General features: G+C 48.8%; 1 protein-coding gene across 1 annotated transcript in view; it reads right to left on the minus strand.

Annotated features, from left to right (window-relative positions):
* HID1 (HID1 domain containing) overlaps nt 1-23,451 on the minus strand; it is a 30,688-nt gene that overhangs the window by 2,269 nt on the left and 4,968 nt on the right. Inside the window, exons 2-18 of the mRNA XM_062011031.1 lie at nt 20,108-20,257; nt 18,070-18,240; nt 15,221-15,334; nt 12,578-12,684; nt 11,977-12,093; nt 11,040-11,262; nt 10,598-10,654; nt 10,359-10,499; nt 9,881-9,971; nt 9,087-9,238; nt 7,731-7,809; nt 6,950-7,114; nt 4,558-4,785; nt 3,946-4,079; nt 1,348-1,428; nt 772-863; nt 306-464 (exon numbers count right to left, since the gene is read on the minus strand). Of these exons, the coding sequence (XP_061867015.1) occupies nt 306-464; nt 772-863; nt 1,348-1,428; nt 3,946-4,079; nt 4,558-4,785; nt 6,950-7,114; nt 7,731-7,809; nt 9,087-9,238; nt 9,881-9,971; nt 10,359-10,499; nt 10,598-10,654; nt 11,040-11,262; nt 11,977-12,093; nt 12,578-12,684; nt 15,221-15,334; nt 18,070-18,240; nt 20,108-20,257 (2,261 nt within the window). The remainder of the gene's footprint in view (nt 1-305; nt 465-771; nt 864-1,347; nt 1,429-3,945; nt 4,080-4,557; nt 4,786-6,949; nt 7,115-7,730; nt 7,810-9,086; nt 9,239-9,880; nt 9,972-10,358; nt 10,500-10,597; nt 10,655-11,039; nt 11,263-11,976; nt 12,094-12,577; nt 12,685-15,220; nt 15,335-18,069; nt 18,241-20,107; nt 20,258-23,451) is intronic.

Consider the following 23,451-nt stretch of genomic DNA (forward strand, 5'->3'; position numbering starts at 1 on the left):
GCAATGCACCTTAAAGGGATGACAGTGTCTACAACAGCCCACAAAGCCAGGGCTTTGCATGAAATCTTTGCATCTTCCCCTCTAGGCAGCTTTTCTACTCCTGCTGCTGCCAGTTCTCAAACAAGCAGCACGACCAGAACGAGTTTTGGAGCAGCTGATCCACCCTAGTCTCTTCTGAGGGAACAACACCTTTCAGTCCTGTAAATATGACAATCCAGAGCTGGCTGAGTGCATGCAATTCTCTCCACAGCCCACCCCTCCAAAGGTAGGAAAAGACCAAGTTAGGCTGCACCCAGCTGGTTTACCTCAAATAAATAACTCCCCACATGTAGGTCCGGAACCACATGGCAGTGCCCGAGTTCGCCTGGTACTTGCGGATGAGGATGGGGTGAGGCACTGGGAGCAGCCCCACCAGTGTGCCATGCTGCAAGAACTTGAGGATCTCTGATTCATCAGTGAGACCCCTGCAGAAACACAGATCAGGAACATCCTTAGCATGTCCCACACACACACTCCCAGAACTGCTTCAGTACCAGTCTGAACAGAGAGCTGCCAGAGACCATGGCCACCAAGAACACACTCTGTCCACAGCTGAGATGGGATCAGACAAATGAGAAGCCTGGCAAGGAAAACAACGTTCCCTCTGCTGAGCCAGTGATGCTTTCAGTTATCCTTTATGAGGTTACCCTTAGAGACCCTCCAGATTTCACCTCTGCCAACCTCAGAGCACTTTACACACCACACAGCCCTTTCCCTCCCACATGTACTCACTTGTCAATGCAGATTTTCTCCACCTGAGGGACCAGCACCTGTAAGAGCCTCATGATTGTCTGCAGGGGCAGCTTTGACTTCCAGGACATCACCTGTCAGTAGGAAAGCCCACAGGGAAATCAGTGCACAGCATCAGTGGGTTTTCTACAGTTATCTCCACTATCTCTACATCAAATAAGGTTTACAAAAATCACTGAAGTGGTGGATTGTGACCTGATCTAGGTGAACCTGCTTCTGCAGGGGGGTTGGCCTAGATGATCTCTAAAGGTCCCTTCCAACCCCCACCATTCTATGATTCTATGGATGAATTGAGTGCACAATGGCAAGACAATAAATCCTGGAGCACTACCATGGGCCACTCAACAAAAGTAGCAGGACATTGGTTTAAAACAGGTAAAACAATTCTCCTCAAATGGTGGCAAATTTCTGGAGCTTTGACCACGAGACAAAGACATTCCCCATGAGGAAATGTGCCCTTGGGGGAGACACTGTTAGTAGAGGAAGGAGAAGGGTGTGTGGCATTTTTGGCACAACTCTTTTCCTTGTTATTTATTTCCTGTGCCCAGATTCCCTTACCCACTCAGGAGTTGGGGCCCACTGTCCACTGGAGGATGCACTCGAGAGGCGCCTTCGATCCCGTCGGGGATGTGATGTCTCCTGTAAAGAAATACTATCCTTAAAAAAAACCACCCCAAAACCCCAAACAAACCAGAGCAAATCACACTTCAGAGCAAGAAACACAATCTGCTGACTTTTGCCAGAGTTTTTCCAGAGCTGGGAAAGAGAGTTCAGCCTGTGCCTACATCAGCTCAACCCCATCATGCCTTCATTCACCCAAACCACATGCTTTCAGCCACCAAGTGGCAATACTTGATGGGGTTACGTTGTAAGACCCTGTGGTGAGGTTACAACTCCAGTCACTAACTGGTGCTGACACTACTCTGTTGGAACAACCCACAGTGGGAGAGTCAAAACAGGACTGACAAAAGTATGCTGCTTTTTCTCAGCACAGAGACTGAACAGCTACAGCTTTTGAGACCTCCTTCTACTGAGTATCTCTAGAATCTTGCGTGCTCATCCTGGAATATCTTAGAAAGTGTTTCTCTAAGTCTTTCTCTCCCTAACAGCCCCTGCTCCTTAAGGGATGGCACACTCATACCCCCAAACATGAACATCATCACTAGTCATTTTTTGGAAAGCTCTGGTCAGAAGTCCAAGAATCAATTCTCTTTTATCACTCCTGATGCCATCACTCTGGTTTCACTTCTATACCAGAGACATTACCAACACCCTGGCTTTTCATATTCATGCTGGGAAGGAAATATCCCTTTAAAGTCACTATCAATCTCTGCATGAGGTAAGAATGGAGTGTGTCTCCCTTTTGCAATGCACCCTGACTGTTCATTACTACAGCCTAGAGCTGACTTGTCTACGTAACAAATGACAAGGGCACCAGCAGCCAGCCTGCACCTCCACAGGCACAGACTCCTTCAGATGTCACCAGAAGCAGCAGGCCTGGGGCAGAGCTGGGCTGCAACCCACTGGAAGCTGACAGTGCTGTACCAGTCTTTTTTTAATTGGGGAACAGCTCAAGCCAGCTCTTGGACACACAGAGGTAATGACCCATGATTATGCTTCATGGGCTGCTGGAAGAAGCAAGTTTTTCTTCTGTAGGTTCTCAGCCAAGATCTCGCTTAATGACAACATAATTAACTGTGTGCTTAAGACATCTTGCTGACCATGGGCCTCCACCTGGTACCAGGGAAGGCCAGGACGTAAACCTGATCCTGATATTTGGCAATTCTATTCATTCCAGTTTATTCAAAGCCTAAACAGCAATATTGTTTTGCAATGTTTGCACGTACAACCTTATCTTTCAGCCTGTTTGGCTTCAGTGCTGCATCCTCATCAATCTTCTAAAAATAAAATGCATGAAAACATAAAGAACTCTGGTTTTCTTTCAGCTGACCTCCACCCTCTTCCTCTGTCCTCCTCCTCCTCACATAGCCCTCCCATTGTTAGTCAGCTGACACATTTAGGAGAGGTAAGATGGAATTACACTGAAATGTGAAAGCTGCTGAACGTTTCATGAGACACTTCTGAAATGGTTATGGCTGATAAGGGGAGAACATTACAACAGATAAAGGATGGAAATTAAATCAGACACAAGGGTGGGTATGCTAAAGTTTAGCAGAGAAAGAAAACAATGTCCTGATAGTCTGAAACACCACAATCCCTGGAGACAGCTGTGTGCTACCTGAAGCACCATGAGACAGCAGTGATGATTCTTCCCATGGCATACTACACCCAGTGCTTTACTGCCCTTCACCTCCTGTCTGCTTTTTGGCCCCCACCCCAAAGACCTGCAAATAGTGTCACTGGAGCCAGGTGGGGCAGCTGAAGGGCAACTGTCTGTCTGGGACTGGAGGCCCACATGCTCACATACACAAACACAACCGGCAGAGAAGATCAGGACATAAGGGTAAGATATAGGATTCTTTAGCCTGCTCTGCTAGATTGCAATGCCTTTGTAAACTCTCCCACTTAGGCCCTGCTTCTGCAGGACTGAGGAGTTAATGGGAGCAAGACTACTGCTCCAGTGAAACTGGAAGACAGCTGTTACATAGCTCCTGATGGGGAAAACAAGCAAATGGCAGAAGGCTGACACGGCCACAGAGCCTAGGAGGCCAGTGCAGCCTTGATTCACAGACTGCAGTGCTTCTGCCTTATCTTCGTGGCTAAGCAGCTGACACTGATGGTAGCATCTCATCCAAGCCCTTGTGGGAACACAGTGTTCACAACACCAGCTATCCAGAAGATTCTGGTAGTGCTCTCCATCCCAGAAAGAAGGGAGAGAAAAAGCAGCAGCAGTCAGAATGTGTGCTGAAAGCCTCTGGATCGGGAATACATCCCTTTAAGATTAGGTGCTTGCTGCTCCGTTAGTAGCTTCCAAGATGGAGAGAGCTCAGTGTCACTAGCACAAACATGAAACACACAGGATGATGCAGCGATAGTTCTGAACCACTGTGTTTTCCAGTACAGTGTGTATGTGCATCTTGCCTCTCCTATGCTGCCTTTCTTCAGTGGGCCAGTCAGAGCTCTCCTTTTAAGCCCCCCATTTTGGCTGAGTCCACACCATAGACCTTCCCCATGCAGCAGAGTGTGTGGCCTTACCCCGCTCCAGGGCTCCCCATCGCTCACAGCTGAGGGAGGGCTCCCCTCTGATGGGGGCTGTGAGGCTTCAGGCTCCAGCGAGCGCATGGTCCCATCCTCTGACACCTGTGACTTCTCCGTGAGCTTGTCGATTCCTTGGGTCAGAGAGAAAGCCCAGAAACACAAGGGGATGAAACATACTTCAAGCAGAGGGTTTTGCTCTGCTCTACCACGCACCTGCTGACATCTGAAATGCTCCCCTTTCAACGGGAGAAGCAATCTAGCCTTGATTTCATCACCCCAAAGGAGTGAGTTTGCCTCTAGGAAAATGCTCCCTAATGCAAGAGAAACCCAGGTTCATATGGATACAGTTAAACTGAGGCAAAAGGTCAAGCTCAGGACAAATGGCCAAGTGGACACTAAGTCTGAGAGGAGAGACTCTCAAGGCAGTTTACTTTGACTTGTTTGTGATCAGCTTGGGCAAACTGATCTGAAACTCAGTCTGAAAGGCAGCAGGTCGTTCACAGACGTAAACTCTTAATCTCTGCCGTGCTTAGCGAAAGGGTGAGTCCACACCGTATCTCACAGAGAAAACAAACCTCCCTCCTGTTACAAAAGCAAACTAAAGCTGACCTGGAGTAGCCACCAAACTCGTCTTCAGCGTCCCTGGCTCAGCAGGGGCAGCGGGACGTGACCCTTCCATGGAGACCCCGTCCTGGGAGTTGGTGCGAGAAATGGGCTCCGGAGTTTTCTTCTTGCGCTGCAGCCCCTTCTGGATGGCCTGCGAGTCCGTGGGCAGGTTGGCCAGCTGGTGAAACACGTTCCGCTTGCGGATGACAGCGTACACCAAATTGGAGTTCCCTGGCGACCACAAGAATGAGCAAAGAAGACTCAAAAGAGCTCTGATGATGTCACCCAGCTCACAGGCTACGTGAAGCAGCACCGGGGAGAGCCCGCGAGCTCGGAGAACCGCGCTTCCACCCACAGAGGTAACGGCACGAGGGACAAAGAGCAGAGCTCAATAGCCTCTTATCCACCACAGAGCAGTTCAGGAAATTCACTAAGATCCTTCTTGGACTGAAAGGCTGACAAGAAACAGCGTAGAAACTGGCATGCAAACAACTGAGGAGAAAAAAAGACACTTTAAACAACATATGAGAAACTCTCTACCCTGGTGAGGCCTCAGCTGGAGTCCTGTGTCCAGTTCTGGGCTCCTCAGCTCAAGAGGGACAGGGAAGTGCTGGAGAGAGACCAGCACAGGGCTAGAGAGATGATCAGGAGACTGGAACATCTTTCATATGAGGAAAGGCTGCAGGAACTGGGGCTTTTAGTCTGGAGGAGATTGAGAGGAGATCTTATTAACATTTACAAATATCTAAAGGGTGGGTGTCAGGAGGTTGGGACATTCCTCGTTTCTATAGTAGCCAGCAACAGGACAAGGGGTGATGGGATGAAGCTGGAACACAAAAAGTTCCACTTAAACACAAGAGAAAACTCTTTCACTGTTCAGGTGAGGGAGCCCTGGCACAGGCTGCCCAGAGGGGTTGTGGAGGCTCCTTCCTTGGAGGTCTTCAAGACCTGCCTGGACATGTTCCTCTGTGACCTGATCTAGGTGAAACTGCTTCTGCAGGGGGGTTGGACTAGATGATCTCTAAAGGTCCCTTCCAACCCCTGCCACTCTGTGATTCTATATGAGCACCTGTTTTGGAAGGAAAGGCTGGCAGCCAAGAGTCAGCCTTTCTCCAATGTTTCTGCACATGGGTCACAAAATCCCCAGGCAACAGGCTGGGGCAGAAGGGCTGGAAAGGTGTCTGGCAGAGAGGGACCTGGGAGTGTTGATCAACAGCAGCAGGGTGCCCAGGTGGCCAAGAAGGCCAATGGCATCCTGGCTTGTATCAGAAGCACTGTGGCCAGCAGGAGCAGGGAAGCGATTGTGCCTCTGTACTGGGCACTGGCAAGGCTGCACCTCAAGTACTGGGTTTGGGCCCCTCACTACAAGAAAGACATTGAGGGACTGGAGTGTGTCCAGAGATGGGCACCAGAGCTGGGGAAGGGGCTGGAGCACAAGTCTTATGAGAAGTGGCTGAGGGAATGGGAGTGTTGAGCCTGGAGAAGAGGAGGCTGAGGGGGCACATGAGCACTCTCTGCAGCTCCCTGACAGAAGGGTGTAGTGAGATAGGAATCAGTCTCTTTCCCCAAGCAACAAGTGACAGAACAAGAAGAAATGGCCTCAAGTTGCACCAGGGGAGGTTCAGGTCAGCCATTAGGAGGAACTTTTTCACTGAGAGGGTTGTAAGACACTGGCACAGGCTGCCCAGGGAGGTGGTAGATACCATCAAGTCGTGTAGATGAGGTATGTAGGGTCATGGGTTAGTGGTGGGCCTGGCAGTGTGAGGTTAGTGGCTGGACTTGATGAACTTGAAAATTATTTTCCAGCCAGAATGACTCTATGATTCCACCTTCAAAAGAGTTTACAAAACAAATCAAGGGCCTTCCATTTGAGGAGAAACAGGCTTGAAACCACAAAGCCTAAAGGCCTTACTGTCTGCAAGGTGGCAGAGAACAGAATGAGGCTCCTAAAATAAACCACACATCAGTGGCACAGCGGAACAGAACTCTGTTTGGATGAGGCTTCAGCTTCAGTGACCTGCCAGAGTAGAACTGAAAGGCATTTCTAAAAGTTTAAGATGGAAGTTGTTTTGTCCCCTGACCTGCACTGCTGAGCAACATGAGCAGCTTCACAGTAGCACCCAGCCAGTGAGACCTTCAGTGTTACACAGTCACTTTCCCTTCTTCTTCCCCTCTACCTATCTCATCTTCTGGTCTGCAGGAGGCTGAGGTTATGCTGATAATTAGCTGCCATTTCATTTTAACCCATCTGTCAGGATTCAGCTACTAACACAACTTCTTAGGCAAGTCTCCATGTAGCTGGCTCCTACACCTCTCCCATCTGTTTGAATTTCCTCTGAACTTTCACCTCTTGAACTAAACTAGTGCAAAGCCACTAAATACAGCAGCCTCTTACCATCAAACTGGTACTGAATGATGTTGTTGAAAACTTCCAGCAAGAAGAAAACGAGATGGTGGTTCTGGATAGCAGAGAACAGAAACCAGGTGGTGGAAAAAGCCTCCAGGAGATGCAGTAACTTGTTAGCAGCCACCATGGAGAGAGACTTCAGGTATGGAGACACTGTAGAAGGCAAACAAATGAAAACTGGAGAAAAAACACTAAAAGTGTTGCTCTTACCACCTGCCCACCCTGCACTTCTGCCAAAGACCCATAGAATAGCTGAGCCCAACAGGGTTCCACAGAAACATTTCCAAGCATAGAAGTGACATGGAGATATTGCCTAGTAAAAGCAGGCATTTCTGCTCTTAGAGGGTCTTGTGTGGTTTTACACTACTACCGTTGTTTCTGATGTGGCTCCTGAAAAGCTTACACCACTGGAGCTCATGAAGCCCAAGGGAAGCCACTGTCACCATGGGGAGGTGGCACTCCCTGCTGGAAAGGGACAGTACTGCCAGCCAACCTCACCAGGCCTTCTGGAAAATGCCCTTCTGCCACTGCAGAGGGACTCCAGGGACTCTGCTGTTCCCCTCTCTGTCCCATCTGACTGAGTCCAGGCAATACACTGCAGGCATGTCCCAGCTGCAGCTGGGAGCCTCAGCACAGACGAGTTTCCAGCAGCAGCCAGTGACAGTGGGAAGTAGTAGTAGGCACAGGTGGGAGCACAGGAGGGAGGAGCAGGAGTAGCCAGAGCCGTCCCCTCTGCAGGGAGCAGTTCCACCCCACACACAGTGCTTACCATTCACAACGATGGTGAGCAGGCAGTCAAAGAGGGGCTGCAGCCGCTGGTGCCCGCTGGTTATGATCTTGTGAAACACCTGTGGTAAGGAAGATCTTGAGCAAGGCAGGACCTCACTGAAAGCACTCTCTCAATCAAAACCAGTGCCACCCCCACACTAAATGCCTCCTGACACCATTCCTCCCCAGGAAGGGCCCTGCACGCTCAGTTACACAGGTGGGAAGGTTGCTCTCACTGCAGACTGAGGATCCAGGAACAGGAGCTTTCATCTACAAGGAATCCTTTGGGGATGTGATTAGGGCTCTACAGTACTGCAAACAGAAACTGACTGCGAGCTGTTCCACAACACTGACACAGTCTGAAACAAAAATAAACTACCCAGAAGAAATATCTTCACCTCCAGTGGGTTTTGACTCTGAACCCTAATGATAGCTGCTTGAAATGCCACACAACTAATCATTTCACATTTAATTTTACTCCAGACTTTTAACTCAAATGTTTGTCCTGTTTTTCTTAAATATCTCCTCAGGCATGGAAAGATTCAACTGCCTCACAAGCAGGGCAGAGATTTGTAACCTTGGCCATCCCACCTCTAGCTGGCATGCCTGTAGAGAAGGCCTGCAGTGTAACAAAAGGACAGAGGTGATCTAAGAGGTGATCGAGGGAATAGAGTAGTAAAACACAGAGCATCAAGAACCATCTTGGCACATTTCTTTCTACTGTTTCTAACAGGAATCTCCTTTTTGGAGGTTTACCAGAAGCTGCTGAGATATTCTTCTCTGGCAAACAAGCACTAACATGACAGGAGGGTATCACTTGAGGCTAGTACTGCAAAACATTCATCTGTTTGTAGGCAGCATTGTGGCCCTCAGCACTACACACAAGATGGATGAAATCCAACTCAAATCTGTAGGGCTGAGCTTGGTATTACCAATATTCCCATTCTGAAAGGTGTGCTCCACACAGCTCTGGTTACCTGGGACACAGCCAGCAATGCAGTTACATCTCCTGCCTTCCCCACCTGCAATCAAGTCTGGTAGAAGCCATGTATCCATCTCACTTATACCACTCCCAGGGTCCTTTAGACACAGTTCAGCAGAACCCAGCTCCCTGTTCTCTGGGATCATCTCATGTAGATAGAACTGTATCTCATGTATATGCACCCTGACAGCTGCATCATCTCAGGTTAACAGCATGCAAAGACCTCAACCAGGGCTTGGATACTACGCTCACACTTTCCAACTACTCAGTGGGCTTGAAATCTAGGAAGGATGAGTATGCTGGAGGATAATTATTTGTTGAGGTATGAGACAGGAGTTAGGAGGGACAGGAAACAACTGCTGGAGTTATACTCACTATGATGAGCAGATCTGCATGTGTCCCTGTGAAGACAGGGATGTCCATAGGCACTCGGACAGAATACGGCTTGTTCAGTCGAACCCCGAAGTTCCGCTCCCCACTGAGAAGCAGGAGGATGAACACCCCAATGTGCATCAAACCCACTCGTGCTGCAGGGAAAACAACAACCAAACAAATCCCCACACATCACTGTGAGGCCAGTGGACTCCTGAAGACAGGAGGGCAGTGAGGAGAGAGCAGAAACACTAGGACAAGAAAAACTGCACAGACCAGACCATCCTGATAAGGAACATCCCACACAGAGCTCTCAATTGCCAGTATCAGTGTCCTTCCCAAGCACACCTCCAGAGCCAGTACAGTGTTAAATCTTACACAGATCATGTTTTTCTTCATCATATTCTTGATGTAAACCCATCACCATAATAGGAAAGATCTGACTACTTCTTTCCACTACCCAGTGATGGAGTTGTACCTGGTTTATACCCACTACAAGAGCAAATTGCTCATTTCTCCCTCTTCATGGGATCAGGGACACAGGTTTTGACATGAAATGAGTTACCACATGCTAAGGATCTCCCTCCCCTGTGTTGTACAAACCACGTCCTGCTGCTAGTCTGCTACAAACATTAACACCCAGCTCACTGCACCACTCACTCCATGCCTGCAGGAGGCTGGGAACACATACTTGAGGTGCCATCACACCTCAGTAGAAGGGAGGAAGAATCTTAAGAACATTCCAAGTTCAACTGTCAAGAACAGAACAACTCAAATATTGAAAACAACCAACTTACATTGATCTGCTCTGGCATCATTGAGAAAATACAAGATTGGGACAAGGATGTCCAGAACATCACTGCTCTTCAGCACAAAGAAGAGGAATTTCTGAGAGAAAGAGAAGGATTTCAGACAAATCACAAGCATATTGGACTCAGGACAGAGAGTCTTCAGCTATTTAGTCTCTCAAGGATGTGTGAAAGGCTGGTGTATGCAGCACCTCTTCAACACCAGTGTTATTTGTACAGTTGTTATAATACCTGCTCCAGCATTTGCCTCAAGGATTGACCTTCAGGAGCTGCAGCTCTTCACAAGCTTTCCTTGCAGCCAGATCCTCCCAGACCATGGCATGGGGAGCACTGCTGGTAACCACAGTACCCCAGAGTCACTGCTAACTACCTGCCCACAACCCTTCACCAGGGCTTGGTTTGGCTAGAGACACACTTCAGGCAACAGGTGAAGTGGGGCAAAGATCAGCAAAAAGCAGCTCCACACCTTGTTGAAGTCACAGAGTTTCCAGAAGAGGACAAGGAGTTCCTGATGGAATTGGATCTTCTTGGCAGAGTTTGGCAGGTAGGTCTGGACCAGCGGGTTGGATAACAAACGGGCCACTCCTTTCAGGATGAACTGGAAATCCTGCCAACAGACCAAGAATGAGAGACTGTGGTGGGCCCAGAGCTAATGCAATCAGCATGAAATCAGACAGGAAGTAATTCAGGACAGGAACACGTTACCTCCTCTCGGTGTATTCTTGAGAGATAATTCACAAACAGATTGTCTGGTCCTGGAGGCTGCATTCAAAGAAAATGAGTGAAATGCTTACTGGCTTCCTGGTTCACTCAGGAAGTCAAAGGGTAAGCACTGGCTCTAGGGACTAATGTCTCTCATTACAGCTTTCCTCTCTGAATGATTCAGTTTCAAAATGCTAGGAAACAGAACCTCAGGGAACAGTAGAGTCAAGGGCTTTTCATTTACGTGCTCCTGATTCAAGTTAGTGACCAAAACCTAATGGTTTGGTTATGTACAGCTGTTTAGTGACCTACAGGAAAGCAGCAGGACTGGAGCAGAGACAGCAGACTGCAAGGAGAGGAGTGGTGCTGGGCCCAACAGGGCAACATCCAACACAAGCTGGTGTAAGAGGACCAAGCAGTAAATACAGATCCCAGCGTCACTCACATCCACATCATCCATGGCTGTGCCAGTGGTTGTGCCATCCACAGTGGGACTTGAACTGGTGGAGCTGTCATAATCCAAAGTGACAATCAGCACCTGGGCTGCCTCCTCCACCAGTGGCTCACGGTAGTCAGAGAAGAGGAGGTGATTGTAGGGAATCCCATAACCCACAGGGTCGTAGGCACAGACGACGTTCAGCAGGGAGGTGAAGAGCGGGAGCGCGTGTCTGCGGAGGAGAAAACATCCTCAGGAGGAGGAAGCAGAAAGGTGCTGCCTTTGGGAGGGACAGATATCTCCAAGAGTTTGGTGTCATGACAAAACACAGTCACCTTCTCTGACCCACGGCAGTGGCCCATGGCTGAGCGGCCCAGAGACTGATGCTCCAGCTCCCAGCTGGTCTCCTGGACTACAGCTGAGAGGGAAGGGGAGATGAGAGAGGCCGTGAGGCCTCCCAGAGGAATCCTGTGCTGCAATGTTAAAAGGAGATGGGACCTCAAAGCTCTCTAAGACTAAAAAGACAAAACTGTCTTCAGCCAGGCCTGTGCTCCCAGGTGAGCTGCAAGTCCCAGAGGAGACAATGTCACTAGAGGGCAGCATCTATCCACCGCCACCTCAATCCACCCGCTGCATGGCCACCGCACCTCACAGTGAGGGAACGGGTCTGCAGCTGAGAAGGGGATCTACCTCTTCCCACATGACAGGGATCAGTCCTGCACCCAACTCCAGTGAGCACCATGCTCAGCCTCTCTTTCTGCTGCTGAGGAACAATTCTCACTAGCAGAGATGCTAATGGGACAGAAGCATGACAAAGAAAAAGGACAACAATCCCTTGATGTTCGGGGGAGCAAGTCCTCTGGTGCCCCATTACCAATGCACTCCACAGAAGAGATCTGAAGGTGTTTTCTCCCCCAGCACCCAGCCCCACACCCTTCACCCTCACCTGTTCTCTGTAGAGCAGAAGAACTGCACCCAGGGATTGGCATTGCTGCTGTCTGAGGAGGGAGGCAGATACATGGCCTCAGAGAAACAGGTCAGCAACAGCTTAAGCAGCTCTGTCCTGAAAGAAGGGAAGAAGAAAGCAAGGTCTGGAGCACTCAGGAGCAGGGACTGAGTGCAGAAGGCACAATCACTTACCACAATGATAAGTAAGGAAGGCTCAGCCCCATCTAGAAAGCCCTCCCATGGAGAGCTAAGCCCATTCACTTTCCTAAGTAACACTGCTGTCACTGGCACAAAGCTCAGCAGAACCTCTGCCTTGTGAAAAAGAAACACAGCACAGAGGTCCTAGGCATTTTCAAAGCAGCAAAGTTTTGCCAGTTCCTGCTGCAGACATTCTAACTCCTGTATCATAGTACAAAAAGCTATTCAAAAGGTCAGCTGGTGGGTTTTTTTTTCCCCCCCTGTGTTGCCAGTCCTGTTAGCTCAGAAAGGAGAGCCCCTTGAGAATCACAGACACCTGAGGAGGCATGGAGAGCCCACCCCCCCAATTCCCCTCTCCTGAGCCCAGATTCTTTCCATTCTGCCTTTGCAGACCCTCTTACCTATTCAAGTCATGGATGTAGTTAGGCTGTGGAGAATGAGCAAAGCCCACTCCTGCCTCCCAGATGTACTCACAGCTGTCAATGGAGTGGATATCTTCTGCTGTGTCCTGGGAGAAGAAATAACAGGCCCTCAGCACCATGTAGAATGAGGCCCTTTCTCCAGCATGCCAAGGTGCAATGCCAGCCACCTCCACTGGGAAGGGTCACCCAGTGCCAAAGGACTCAGAATACATTCTCTTCTCGTTACTGCATGCAGCACCACCTCCTCTCCTTTTTCATAAAGCACAGCCCAGGGCAGAGCTTTCCCTTTGCAGGTCAAGGGCACTACACAGGGGTTCAGTCCTGCACCATGTCTTGACTATCTCCAAGCACATCTTTTGAGTTTATCCACATCACAGGGACTTGCAATGGCTGCACCCAAAGGCAGGAGAAGCAGCAAATTAACCCTCACCTATCACAGAAGCAGATATGGCTGTGATTTGCTTTTCAGAGGATAAAGCAAGAAGGTGACTGCAAATGTTACCTCTCCTAGTGAAAATCCTTCCAGTCCCTAGACAGCTGCTGGCACAACTCCCAAACTCTTGCTTTGCCAGGAGAACCACCACAGCAGTTTGCCTTTCTCTGTTGTGCTCAGTCAGGTCAGGGTTGAAGCAGCTTTGCTGAGACAAGCAGCTGTTGAAAATCACCTGCCAGCCATCCAGCAATGATGAGGAGGAAGGGCCCAGATGAATATGTTTGCACCAAGTGCACCTGGCACACTTTGGCTGCCTGTTTTCTGGAGTTTAATTAATCAAATTCTACTGTCTATCTTTTTCTGCCCTCTCTGCACTTAGAGAAAGCAGATCAGAGGACTGTTTATAATGATTCCCATCACATAACCTCTCTTCCTTCCTCCTTCCCACAAATGCAGATTTCAGGGTGACAGTGCTTGAGGGCAACTTAGATGCACTTACCACCTCAACCATGGCTCCCACAAAACCAACATGTTGACAGCATCTCCTGCTGACGCAGAAGCAACTGCAGCTTGCTCCCCAGTCATGGCTTTTCCTGCCTTGCTACCCACTTCCTACTGATAGACTGTAGCTCACCTGCTCTTAGGTGTCCCACCAAGTTCCCCAGAACAACTCTTGCTGAGATTGGAGTGCTCAAGACCTCTCCACAATGAAACCCTGAACATCTGCCAGGCATAAACTTCATGGAAAAAAATGCAATGACATCCACAAATGTACTTCACAAAGAGGAGATAGTATGTTACTGGCCACCATTAGAGCAGCTCCCCTGGCCTAATAAAAAGCAGGTGCTGATGTCTTCAAAGAGCTCAAGTGTTTGCAAGTGAGTGATAAAACACAGAGAGATAGGCACTGTGCATGACAGAGGCATCCCTGATTTTTAATCATAATTCCAGGGCTGACTTCAATAGCAAGGCAAACAGTCACTCCTTTGCCCATTCCCTCCCAGCTCTTACTCTCCCCCTTTACTCAATTCTGCTTCAGCAGCTATCACCCCACCACCTGTATCTCTGAGGCCATATGCTGTTTTGCCACAAGCATGAGATGGTTGTACCCAGGACAGATCAGACCAGACCCAGAGAGGTAGGACAGCAAAGCAAAGACTGCAGAGGCTGCAGGCAGCAGACAGGCAACTAACAGCAAGGAATATAAAGCATTTACAATCCATCATCTAATCCAGCTTGCCCAGAACCCTGGAAAACCAGGCTGGCTGCTGCCAAGGGAAGAAATCACATGTGCAGTGGCAGGGAGGTCTCTCCCTGCAAAAAAAAAAAAAATGTTCTCATCCTCACTTGTGCAATCCATTCCAAGTGACAGAACAAAATGAGTCCATCTGTTCCAGCCACACTCCCACTCACTCTTACCACATACCCATATAGCTCCAGCCTTGCTCCTTTACCCACAGGTGGCATTTTAACCCTGTTTCTACTACTCAGAAACTTAATCCAAGCAATTTAGTACACAGGTTTGTCAGAGAATTTTGCAGCCATCAAATACACAGCAGTTTAGCATGTTCACTTTGAATTTACTTCATGGTTGTACCAAACAGGAGGGCTGCTTATAAGCAGCCTGGACCTATAAGAATCAGTACAGAGCCATTGGTGCAGAGAGAGGGAGATGCACCATAACCTGTCCTTAGCACACCTGATAGAAGATCCCTGCTCCAGGGAACTCCTCTGAAGTACAGACAGTTATCATAAAGATCAGATCATTTGTGTTTGCTGCAATGATACAGAGAGAGAGCAGGTGGGATGATACAGAGACCATCACATTCACATCACAGCGCCTGCAGTCAGGGAAACAGTTGCCTCCTGCCCAGACTGCACCAAATTGCCAGTGAAAGGGACAAGGTGCTAAAGGTCTCTGCTCCACAGGCAACAAGAGAAGAGTGGTTGCTTGCCAGCACAATCACCTTTTCCTGAGAGCCAAGCTGTAGTGCAGAAGCTGTCTCAGAAGGCACAAACACCACATAGTGAACCCAAAGTGTTGATCAGTATCAGTCACTGTGGGTTCAAGCTCAGCAACTCCATATTTTCCTGCCTGCAGGTTTGCAGGAAGCTGCTGGGGTTTTCCAGGATGCCCCCACCAGGCAGCTAATGTACCTCTATGCAGATCATCTCATGGTTCCACTTACCACCGTGCTCCTCCGGTGGCTCTGCACAGTGAAATCGGGACAGAAGAGCAGATCTGCCACAGCCAGGAGCAGCGACTCAGCCAGGGGACGGGCATTTTCATCATCCTCATCTCCCTGAAAACAAAAACCACACAAGAGCATTGTCAGTCCAAGGCTAGCAAAGAGCACAACAGTAACACTAGTATAACAGAGCAAGATACTCTCCCCAAGAACAAGCACAGAGACAAGAAGTTACAAAGGGACAAGAGGGAGAACCACACAAAACCCAGATAGTACAGGAAAAAAACTCTCCCCTGGAAGGTGATGACTAAACAGAAACAAGCTCTTTAATGACACCAGATTGAATAGACAAAGGCTTAGAGATGTCAGGGAAACAGAAGACTAGCATTGGGACCTTGCCAAGTGGAGATGCTTGACTTACTGAAGACAAAAGGAAAGGGAACCATTTACAGAAAAGACGAGTTTTACAGTCATCAAGGAGTGTGGTTTGGATGGAGCAGAGACAGCAATAGGGAGAAGCCAGACAGCAGTGATAACATGTAAAACCTCTCCAAGACCTGCATAGGCTGCCCAGAATTGGAGGTGACAGAACCAGGAGAGGCTGTGTGCAACATGCTCAGCAAGGGGCCACCTCAGCCTTGCCATGGCAGAGCAAGTATGACAGCAGAGAGGATTTGCAGTCTCCAGCGTTCAAAGCAATCACTCGAGTCATGCATGGCTACTCCTCTGCAGCCGTTGCCACGGGAAACCCTGCCAGATCCTGCCTGTCAAAGAGCATCCCGGATGGGAAGCCTTCCCCACCCCACATTGGGGCTGCAGGGAAAGGCAGGGAGCAGGAATGGCAGCTTATCTATCTCAGCCAGGCTGTGTCAGCCTGCACACAGCAGGCAGTTAACGGAGATAACAGCCCGTGTGGCTCTGACATCTGCCTCAGTGACAGAGAGGAGACTCATCCAACAGTGACAGGATGTAAGGAGAGACCCAGAGAGGATGGATGGACACAGTAAAGATGCTGAGCTCCCACTCAGAAATGAAATGACAAGCATTAGGGTACAAGATTTCATTTCCAAGAATGACCCTTGCTAACATCACCAGAAAAAGTCCCTGCAGGCTCTGGGTATCACTGTATCCAAATCCTGTATCACTGTATCCAAACTTGCTGCCACAGAACAAACCGACAGATCCATACCCAGGATCCTGCCAGGAGGGAGGCACCCATGCTCCAGTTCTGCAATCCATCACTGTATCACAAAGCAGGTGAAGGATAACCACAGAGATATTTACTAATGGCCCAGGCATACCATCATCTTCCCCTCAGTTCCCAGGGAGAAATTAGCCTCCAAACAGCAAACTCATTGCCCCTAGAATAGATGTGGCCCCAGCTTCCATAATGTCTCCAAGATCTATTTGTTATCTCCTGCCAGGCAGCTCAGCCAGCATTACAGTTGCTTCTGCACATGGTTAAATGATGCAGCACATTGAAGCACAACAGCTCCACTGACACTCAGGAGGCACAACACAGTGGGAGGGCTCCTGAACACATGGCCTGGGCTGGATCACCTTGGGGTGACCTCACCACTCTAAAGCTGAGAAACTCTCTCTTCCAGGTGCTGAATAAGGCAGAAAAATAGTTGTAACAGCAGCCTGGCTGGCACAGAGAACTAGGTACCTCACGTGTTCCTTCCCAAAACAAGCTCCTCCATTGTTAAGCTTCTCCAGAACTCCCTGTCCCCTGCAGGGATGAAAGGATGGACAACCACCACCCTGCCAATCCCATAGATACATTAACACAGCAGGGCTGGCAGAGACTTCCCTTTCCATCACCCACAACTTCCCCTTAAAGTGCCTCAGGCAAAATAGATTAGAGATGACAGGCAGAGATGGTGCAAGGTGCAAGGCTGGTATTGTAGCAAGCACTGCTGATCCTTTATAACCTTCCCCAAAAACATTGCAGTACACATCCCATTCAGAGGAAACCACACTTTTTAGCACAGCCACACTGACCTGCAAATTCAGAAACCCACAGCAGAGTGCTCTTTATGCCCTGAACAGCAACTGCTAAAGGAACAAGCAGACAAACACACATTCTTGACCTAACTCAATTGTGTTTTCAACACTATTTGTATTTGCAGACAATCCTAAAGCACTTTCATGCTGTTCCTCTGAGACACACAGAAGAGCACTATTATGCCTGCTCTCCAGACAGAGAAACAGAGGCTGAGACTCCCCTGAGGGTATCCACATCACTGACAGAGCCAGAAACAGTACCTATTTCTTCAATCCTAATTCTTTAGCCACTCTTGCTCAGTTGAGGGCTTGGCCTATCAGGCTAGGCCCCTGGTTAAAAATGTACCATTCAGCTCATAAGCAGGGCATTGAGTCATGATGCCAAGAGCCTCTCTGGCACTGTTTGCTTTAAATGTGACATTGTAAAATCAGTGGAAATGACACTCCATTTCAGTTTGACTTGAATCTTCAATCAACTTCAGCTACTGGACTAAGGTCACTTTAGTTTAAGTCATACAGCCTTTAGTATCACTCTCACGTTCATTTTGATTCACACCTCCAGTTACACTGCAGAAGCCTTCCGTCAGACACAAGTGCTCTCCTACAGCTACACACCCAAGTGAAACAGTCAGATAATGCAGCAACCTGTGGTAAACAAAGCAGCTGAGGGTGAGAGGAAGAGCAGCAATCATCAAGGGAAGGAAAAGAACTTAGAAGCTGACACCTAATTTCTGACCAAAGAGGAATAACAAGAATAAAGCCGCCCCAAACATGTACAGTCTCCCCTCACTGCAGTCTCCCCTTCACCCTCCAGAAAGAAGAGTAAGTGCCAAGAGACAGACCCCTCCTCGGCCAGCCCCAGGAACAGTTGACCAGAAGAAACCTCTCCAGTCTGGGTCCTCAAAGATGTAAGGCAGGATACGGGTGAGGAGCCGGCAGCAGTTCAAGACGATTTGCCTCTCCTTCTCCGTGTGGCAGCCGCTCTCCGCTCCCTGCACCAGCTTCTCCACAGCCTGAGGGAAACAAAACCACAGCAGGCAGCATTAGCTTGGATACAAGTTAGCTATGTCCTGTTTGTGACACCCCTACATAGAGTTATAAGCAGGCCTTGGAGCCCATTTTCTCTAAGTTTAATGGTACAGGCACTGTTGCTGTTTGCAACACTGCAGAAATAATTATCTTAACCAGATCCTCCTGAATTTCTACTGTCCCACTGCAAAAGAGCTCACATGCCAGGGCTAATCCATGCAGCACATGTGTGGTGCCATGGGAGACAGCCAGTCTCAGCACCAGAAGGCTCCTGCCAGCATCACACTGCAAAGAGCAGATGAGATTAATCAGCTGCATCAGGTACAGAAGACTCAGGCAGAACCCAGGCAGCAGCAATGTGCTGCACAGAGGAAAGCACTGTCAGGGGAAAGCTGCACAAACATCAGGTCTGACACATCCCTGTGTGCTGCTGCAATGACAGCACCAACTTCGCCTGACTCAGGAGGTGTGAGCTAAGCTGCTGTCTGTGACTATCAAGTGACCCTGTGAAGAGGACTCCTGCTCTGCAAAGGGCATCTGGGCTGAGTCTCTGCAGCCCCCTCAGCCACTACCAAAACTGACAGTGGAGAAAGTCACTGGGTTTTTCAGAATAGGACGTGAGTGTCGCCAGACAGCAACCACGGCCCCAAGAGGTTTTACCCTGACAGAAGAGCACAGCTCCTTGCCCCAGCAGCTGCCCCCACTTGCTCTTACTCTCTGATCCCAAGGGGAAACAGAGGGGGAATGAAAGTCAAAACATTTACAATGGATTCACCTTGCTGCTTTTTAATTCATGAGGTCATGTGTCCCTGTTTATTTTCATGTCTGGGTCACTGACTCCACCAGCCAACGTCATTGCCTTAATGGGTATTTAAGTGCTGTTTGTGCATTCTCACTCTGTCTCCACACTACTCTGTGACTGAGCTTAACTATTTTTTTTCAGGCACATTTATGACTCTGTACAGTCTGAGTCTCCAGCCATGACTGCAAATGACATTCCAGCCATGCTGTTGTGCTCCCCATGGACACGTAGCATTGCCAAGTCCAGGGGCACACGGTGCCTGACATAAGTCACGGCTCTCAGCCTGGCAAAAGCACTGCAGAAGTCTGCAGGCTCCTCTGACACCAATACCCCAAGATCAAGGGCTCCTGGATAAACAGCCCTGCAGCTAACACATCTCTCAAAACATCTGTTTCCAGTAGGGAGAAGAGTCCATATTTTAGTCTGCTTTTGAGGGAAAAAGGACACAGAGACAAAGGAGTTATGTGGTGAGTACAAGTCTCCTCAGCCCTTCTTGGTTCCCAAGCTGCTGATTCCCAGAAGCCAGGAGACAGCACTACAGAAGAATCAGGGGGTTTTTTTCCTCATTTTTGTATTCTTTCTTAAGTATCCACCACAGGCAGCTGTCTGAGGCATGATTCCAAGGCAGAGGTACCTTCAGTATCATTCAGTAGGTCTCATTCACATTTTATACAGCAGAAAAGAAAAACAAGATGGCAACAACCATTTAAAACTGGGAAAATGCCATTCTGAGTGTTTCTAACACTACAAGTTCAAGGCTACCTTTTGCAAGGCTCAAATCAGGAGCATTACTACCACCTGTGCTTTCCCAGGCAGACTAAGTCTCTGGTTGTTCCCCGAGCAGCATCAGGTGTTGCTTACCAGCTTGCCAATTAGCCAAATCTGGTAGGGTAGGAAATATCAGTCAATGTCCTTTGTGCTGCACATAAGGACATGGCAACACCAGAAGCAACATCAGAGATGTTCTGATGTCACAGCAGAAGGGAGAAAAGTCTTAAGATCACCCTCAAACTTCATCCAGGCACTGACAATCTTAGGACCATCCTTACCTTATAACACAAAGTTGCCAAGTTTGAAGGGGATTCTTCTCTCACTGCTCGGATCTCTGCAGCAGGTACAAGAGCAAAGACATCCTGCACTGAAGTGGCTGTGTCTGCCCAGAACTGGTCCCAAAAAGCATCATCCGTTGCCTCCACAGGCTGTGGAGAGACAAATATGGTTACAGATGCAGATTCTGTGAGTCCAAACATCAGTGACTATGCCTAGCTTGGAGCTGGGACCAGACACTGAAGAGGTTCACCAGGGCTTTGGCTGATTTCATGTCCCAAACAGACCATTCTCTCAGTAAGGTGGGGAGCAACAAGACATTTATGTGACCAACTGCATCAGACCAGGGCTCCCTGAAGCTTTCATGGAGTCACAACAGACATGAGGCCTCCTGCCTCTTGTATTCCAAGATCTTTACCAACACACATGGGCCAGCCTGCTCACATGTGCTCTGTCAGAGCAAGCCAACAATGCCCTGAGCATGCTCTGGATTTACTTCTCTTGTAACCAAAGTCTCGAGGAAGCAATCAGAGACATCTCACATTGGGTCAGGAACAGAACCACAGAGCCGATAGACCCACCTCCAAGCACTTAAGGATGCAGTGGAATTGATCTTTCCAAATCAAATATTTATAGGAAACTGGACTCAGTGCAGCTGGTTGCTGCCAAGGCTTTGTTCTTAAAAAGCACTAACTGCAATTCAAAGAGGAAGATGGAATGAGGAGACTGAGATACCAAAACCAGGCAATGCATCTCAGCCCACACCTGGGAACACATCTCTTCCCATTACCTTTCCTGGCTTTGCAGGTGCAGACAATCTCCTCCTTTACCAGCACTGTTGTTCCCTTTTCACAGGGACAGAATAAGTACCCTCCTCAAGACCACCCTGAAACCCCCCTGCTAGGGATGCTGGCCATAGGGACAGTCTGTCAGACTGCAGCTGGAAAGGCAGCTCTGCACAGCTGCCTGCAGATGCCCCAGCTTCTTCCCCATGGTATGGCACCTACTTAGAAATCAAAACAACCACCTGGGTGTCAGGTTATATGCAGCTGAATGAAGCAGACTGCACCTTGCTTTGCCCTTGATGGCTTTACAGAGCCAGAGAGCAGCACCGGCCATTCAAAGTGAAGCAGAGGCTCAAATACACAGGGCTAGCAGTGCATCCAGCCCTGCAGAAGCACAGCCATGACCTGCCACTCCCCAAAAGGTGAAAATGAAGGTGCTGTTTGCTGAACAAAAAGGCATCTCCATTACACAATGTCTGAGGCATCCAAAGCCTGGAAGCTCTGAATCAGGAAAGACTTACCAGCCAATCTAAAACTGAGCACAGCTCTTACCATCTAAATATTAATACTTTGTCAGAGATAGGCATTGCCCCAACAACGCTGGGAGTGCTCATCCAGCCCAAGATCGAGTTACAGGGGCGAGATAAAAACATGCCTATCTATGCCAAGCAGTGTGAATGAGATGGATCCACACTTTCAGTCAGAAGAGGAAAATGGAAGCTTTTCCAGAGGAGACTCCCCAGCCATGCTGAGGTGTGGTGGCATACTCAGCAGGTCAGAAAAGCAAGCCTAGCCCTGGGCTTGTGGCAAGGGGGAGCCTCCTGCCTGCAAAGTTCACCAACTTCAAAGCAAACAGCAGCTCTGGCTAAGCAGGATCACCATCAGCACCGTAGGGGGGTCTACCCTGTCAGATGGGAAAGGGGCAAAAACATAAACGGATGTTTAACTTCAACAATTCCTTCCCACTCTCAGCACTGCTGTAGTAGGCAGAACAAATGTTCCAGGCTGTTTCTAAACACAGCAAAGATGCAACTCTGGGGAAGAACAGCTCACTCATAGCTCTGACAACAAGAAGTGCAGCATTTCCCCCTTTCTTGTCAACTCCAGAATTTATAGCCATAGTCCCAGAGCAGGAGATGTGTCACTACCACCAAAAGGCCAAAAAGTGAGAGGGGCATGCAGGCCAGCCACTCCAAACTGGTGTAACAGGTTACTGCCATGCAGCTTTTAATGCTCCAGTGCCTTAGACTTTGTTTACTGTTCATCTTGGTCCCTCCAGCCATGAGATATATCAGCCCAAGCAACTTCCCAGTCTTTAAAACCAGAAAAACACCCACGTGCATTTAGGGTATCTTCCTAAACTCTGCTCTAGTGCTAAAACCCTCTTTATTGATCACCTGGCCACCAAAGCAAGTTCCCACCAAAGCTCTTCAAGGGAAAAGCAACTTTTCCAAATGGTTCAAGATCACAGCTCCTCAGAGGGGACCTGCTGGAACAGCCAAGTGTTTACAGCCTGACTTTCAGCTTTCTGAGTGTGAAGGAGGTGTGCTCTTTGTAACCTGGGCAAGAAACACTTAAATGAAAGGAAAACCCTTTTATGACTCTTATTGCTAATTACACTCCTCAAAAAAGAGGCAAGCATTTGGGAATCCGATCCATGTGACGCATGAAACATGCTACAAACATCCCACACTTCCTATCACCCCCCTTCCTACAGCACCACAACCACACATAGAATTGCCACATGTACCTACTGGCTGCCTGCCACAGCCACTCCCACCAACAACAGCAAGCAGCAATTGCTGCTAATTGAGATCATGCATAAATAATGGCTTCACTCTCATCTAGAGGGGAAGAAGAAAATCATTTCCCTCCAGGAGACACGGATCCCTTTACCTCCCACTAGCCCGGGGCCTCCTCAGGGGTTGAACACAGCCACTGTTTTACAGATGGTAACACATGAGCCACGTCATATTGAAGAACACAGTCTCCAACTGAATGACATGGAGGGTGAGAAGCATGGCAGCAAGTACCCAAGCTGGAATGTTAGATGCTGCAGCCACATTAATGTCATGGCTGCCATCTTGGCAAGCAGATTACACTAACACACTCCTTTCCTTTTTAATAGCTGCAGCACGTCAGCTCCTCATCAACAGATGGCATCCCATGTACAGTCCTGGGCCACACGTTCAGTACTGAGTCACATTCCCCACAGCCTGTTGCTGTAATTAACAGTCTGGCATCGTGAAGCTACTTGATTCATCTCCTCGATAGAAAGTCACTCGATGTTTTAAAGCTGATTGTATTCTGCACACAGCATCTCTGGGGATCTAAATATCCATTTCCTGATGCTGAGCTTACACAATAGCCTGTATCCAGCTCACAGGGAAGGGAAATGCAGAAACCTGGGAACAGTCCTGCTCACCAGTCATTGATATTTTCTTTTGGAAATGTCAAGATTTAGTTACAAGTGTTGGTAGTGCACGTGCTGCAGGACCAAACCCCATAGCACCGCAGATAGCCTTGACAGTGCTCTAACCAGAAAGATCACGAGGAGCTGA

The sequence above is a fragment of the Colius striatus genome, chromosome 18 (genome assembly GCF_028858725.1).
Source record: "Colius striatus isolate bColStr4 chromosome 18, bColStr4.1.hap1, whole genome shotgun sequence".
In the NCBI taxonomy this organism is placed as follows: domain Eukaryota; kingdom Metazoa; phylum Chordata; class Aves; order Coliiformes; family Coliidae; genus Colius; species Colius striatus.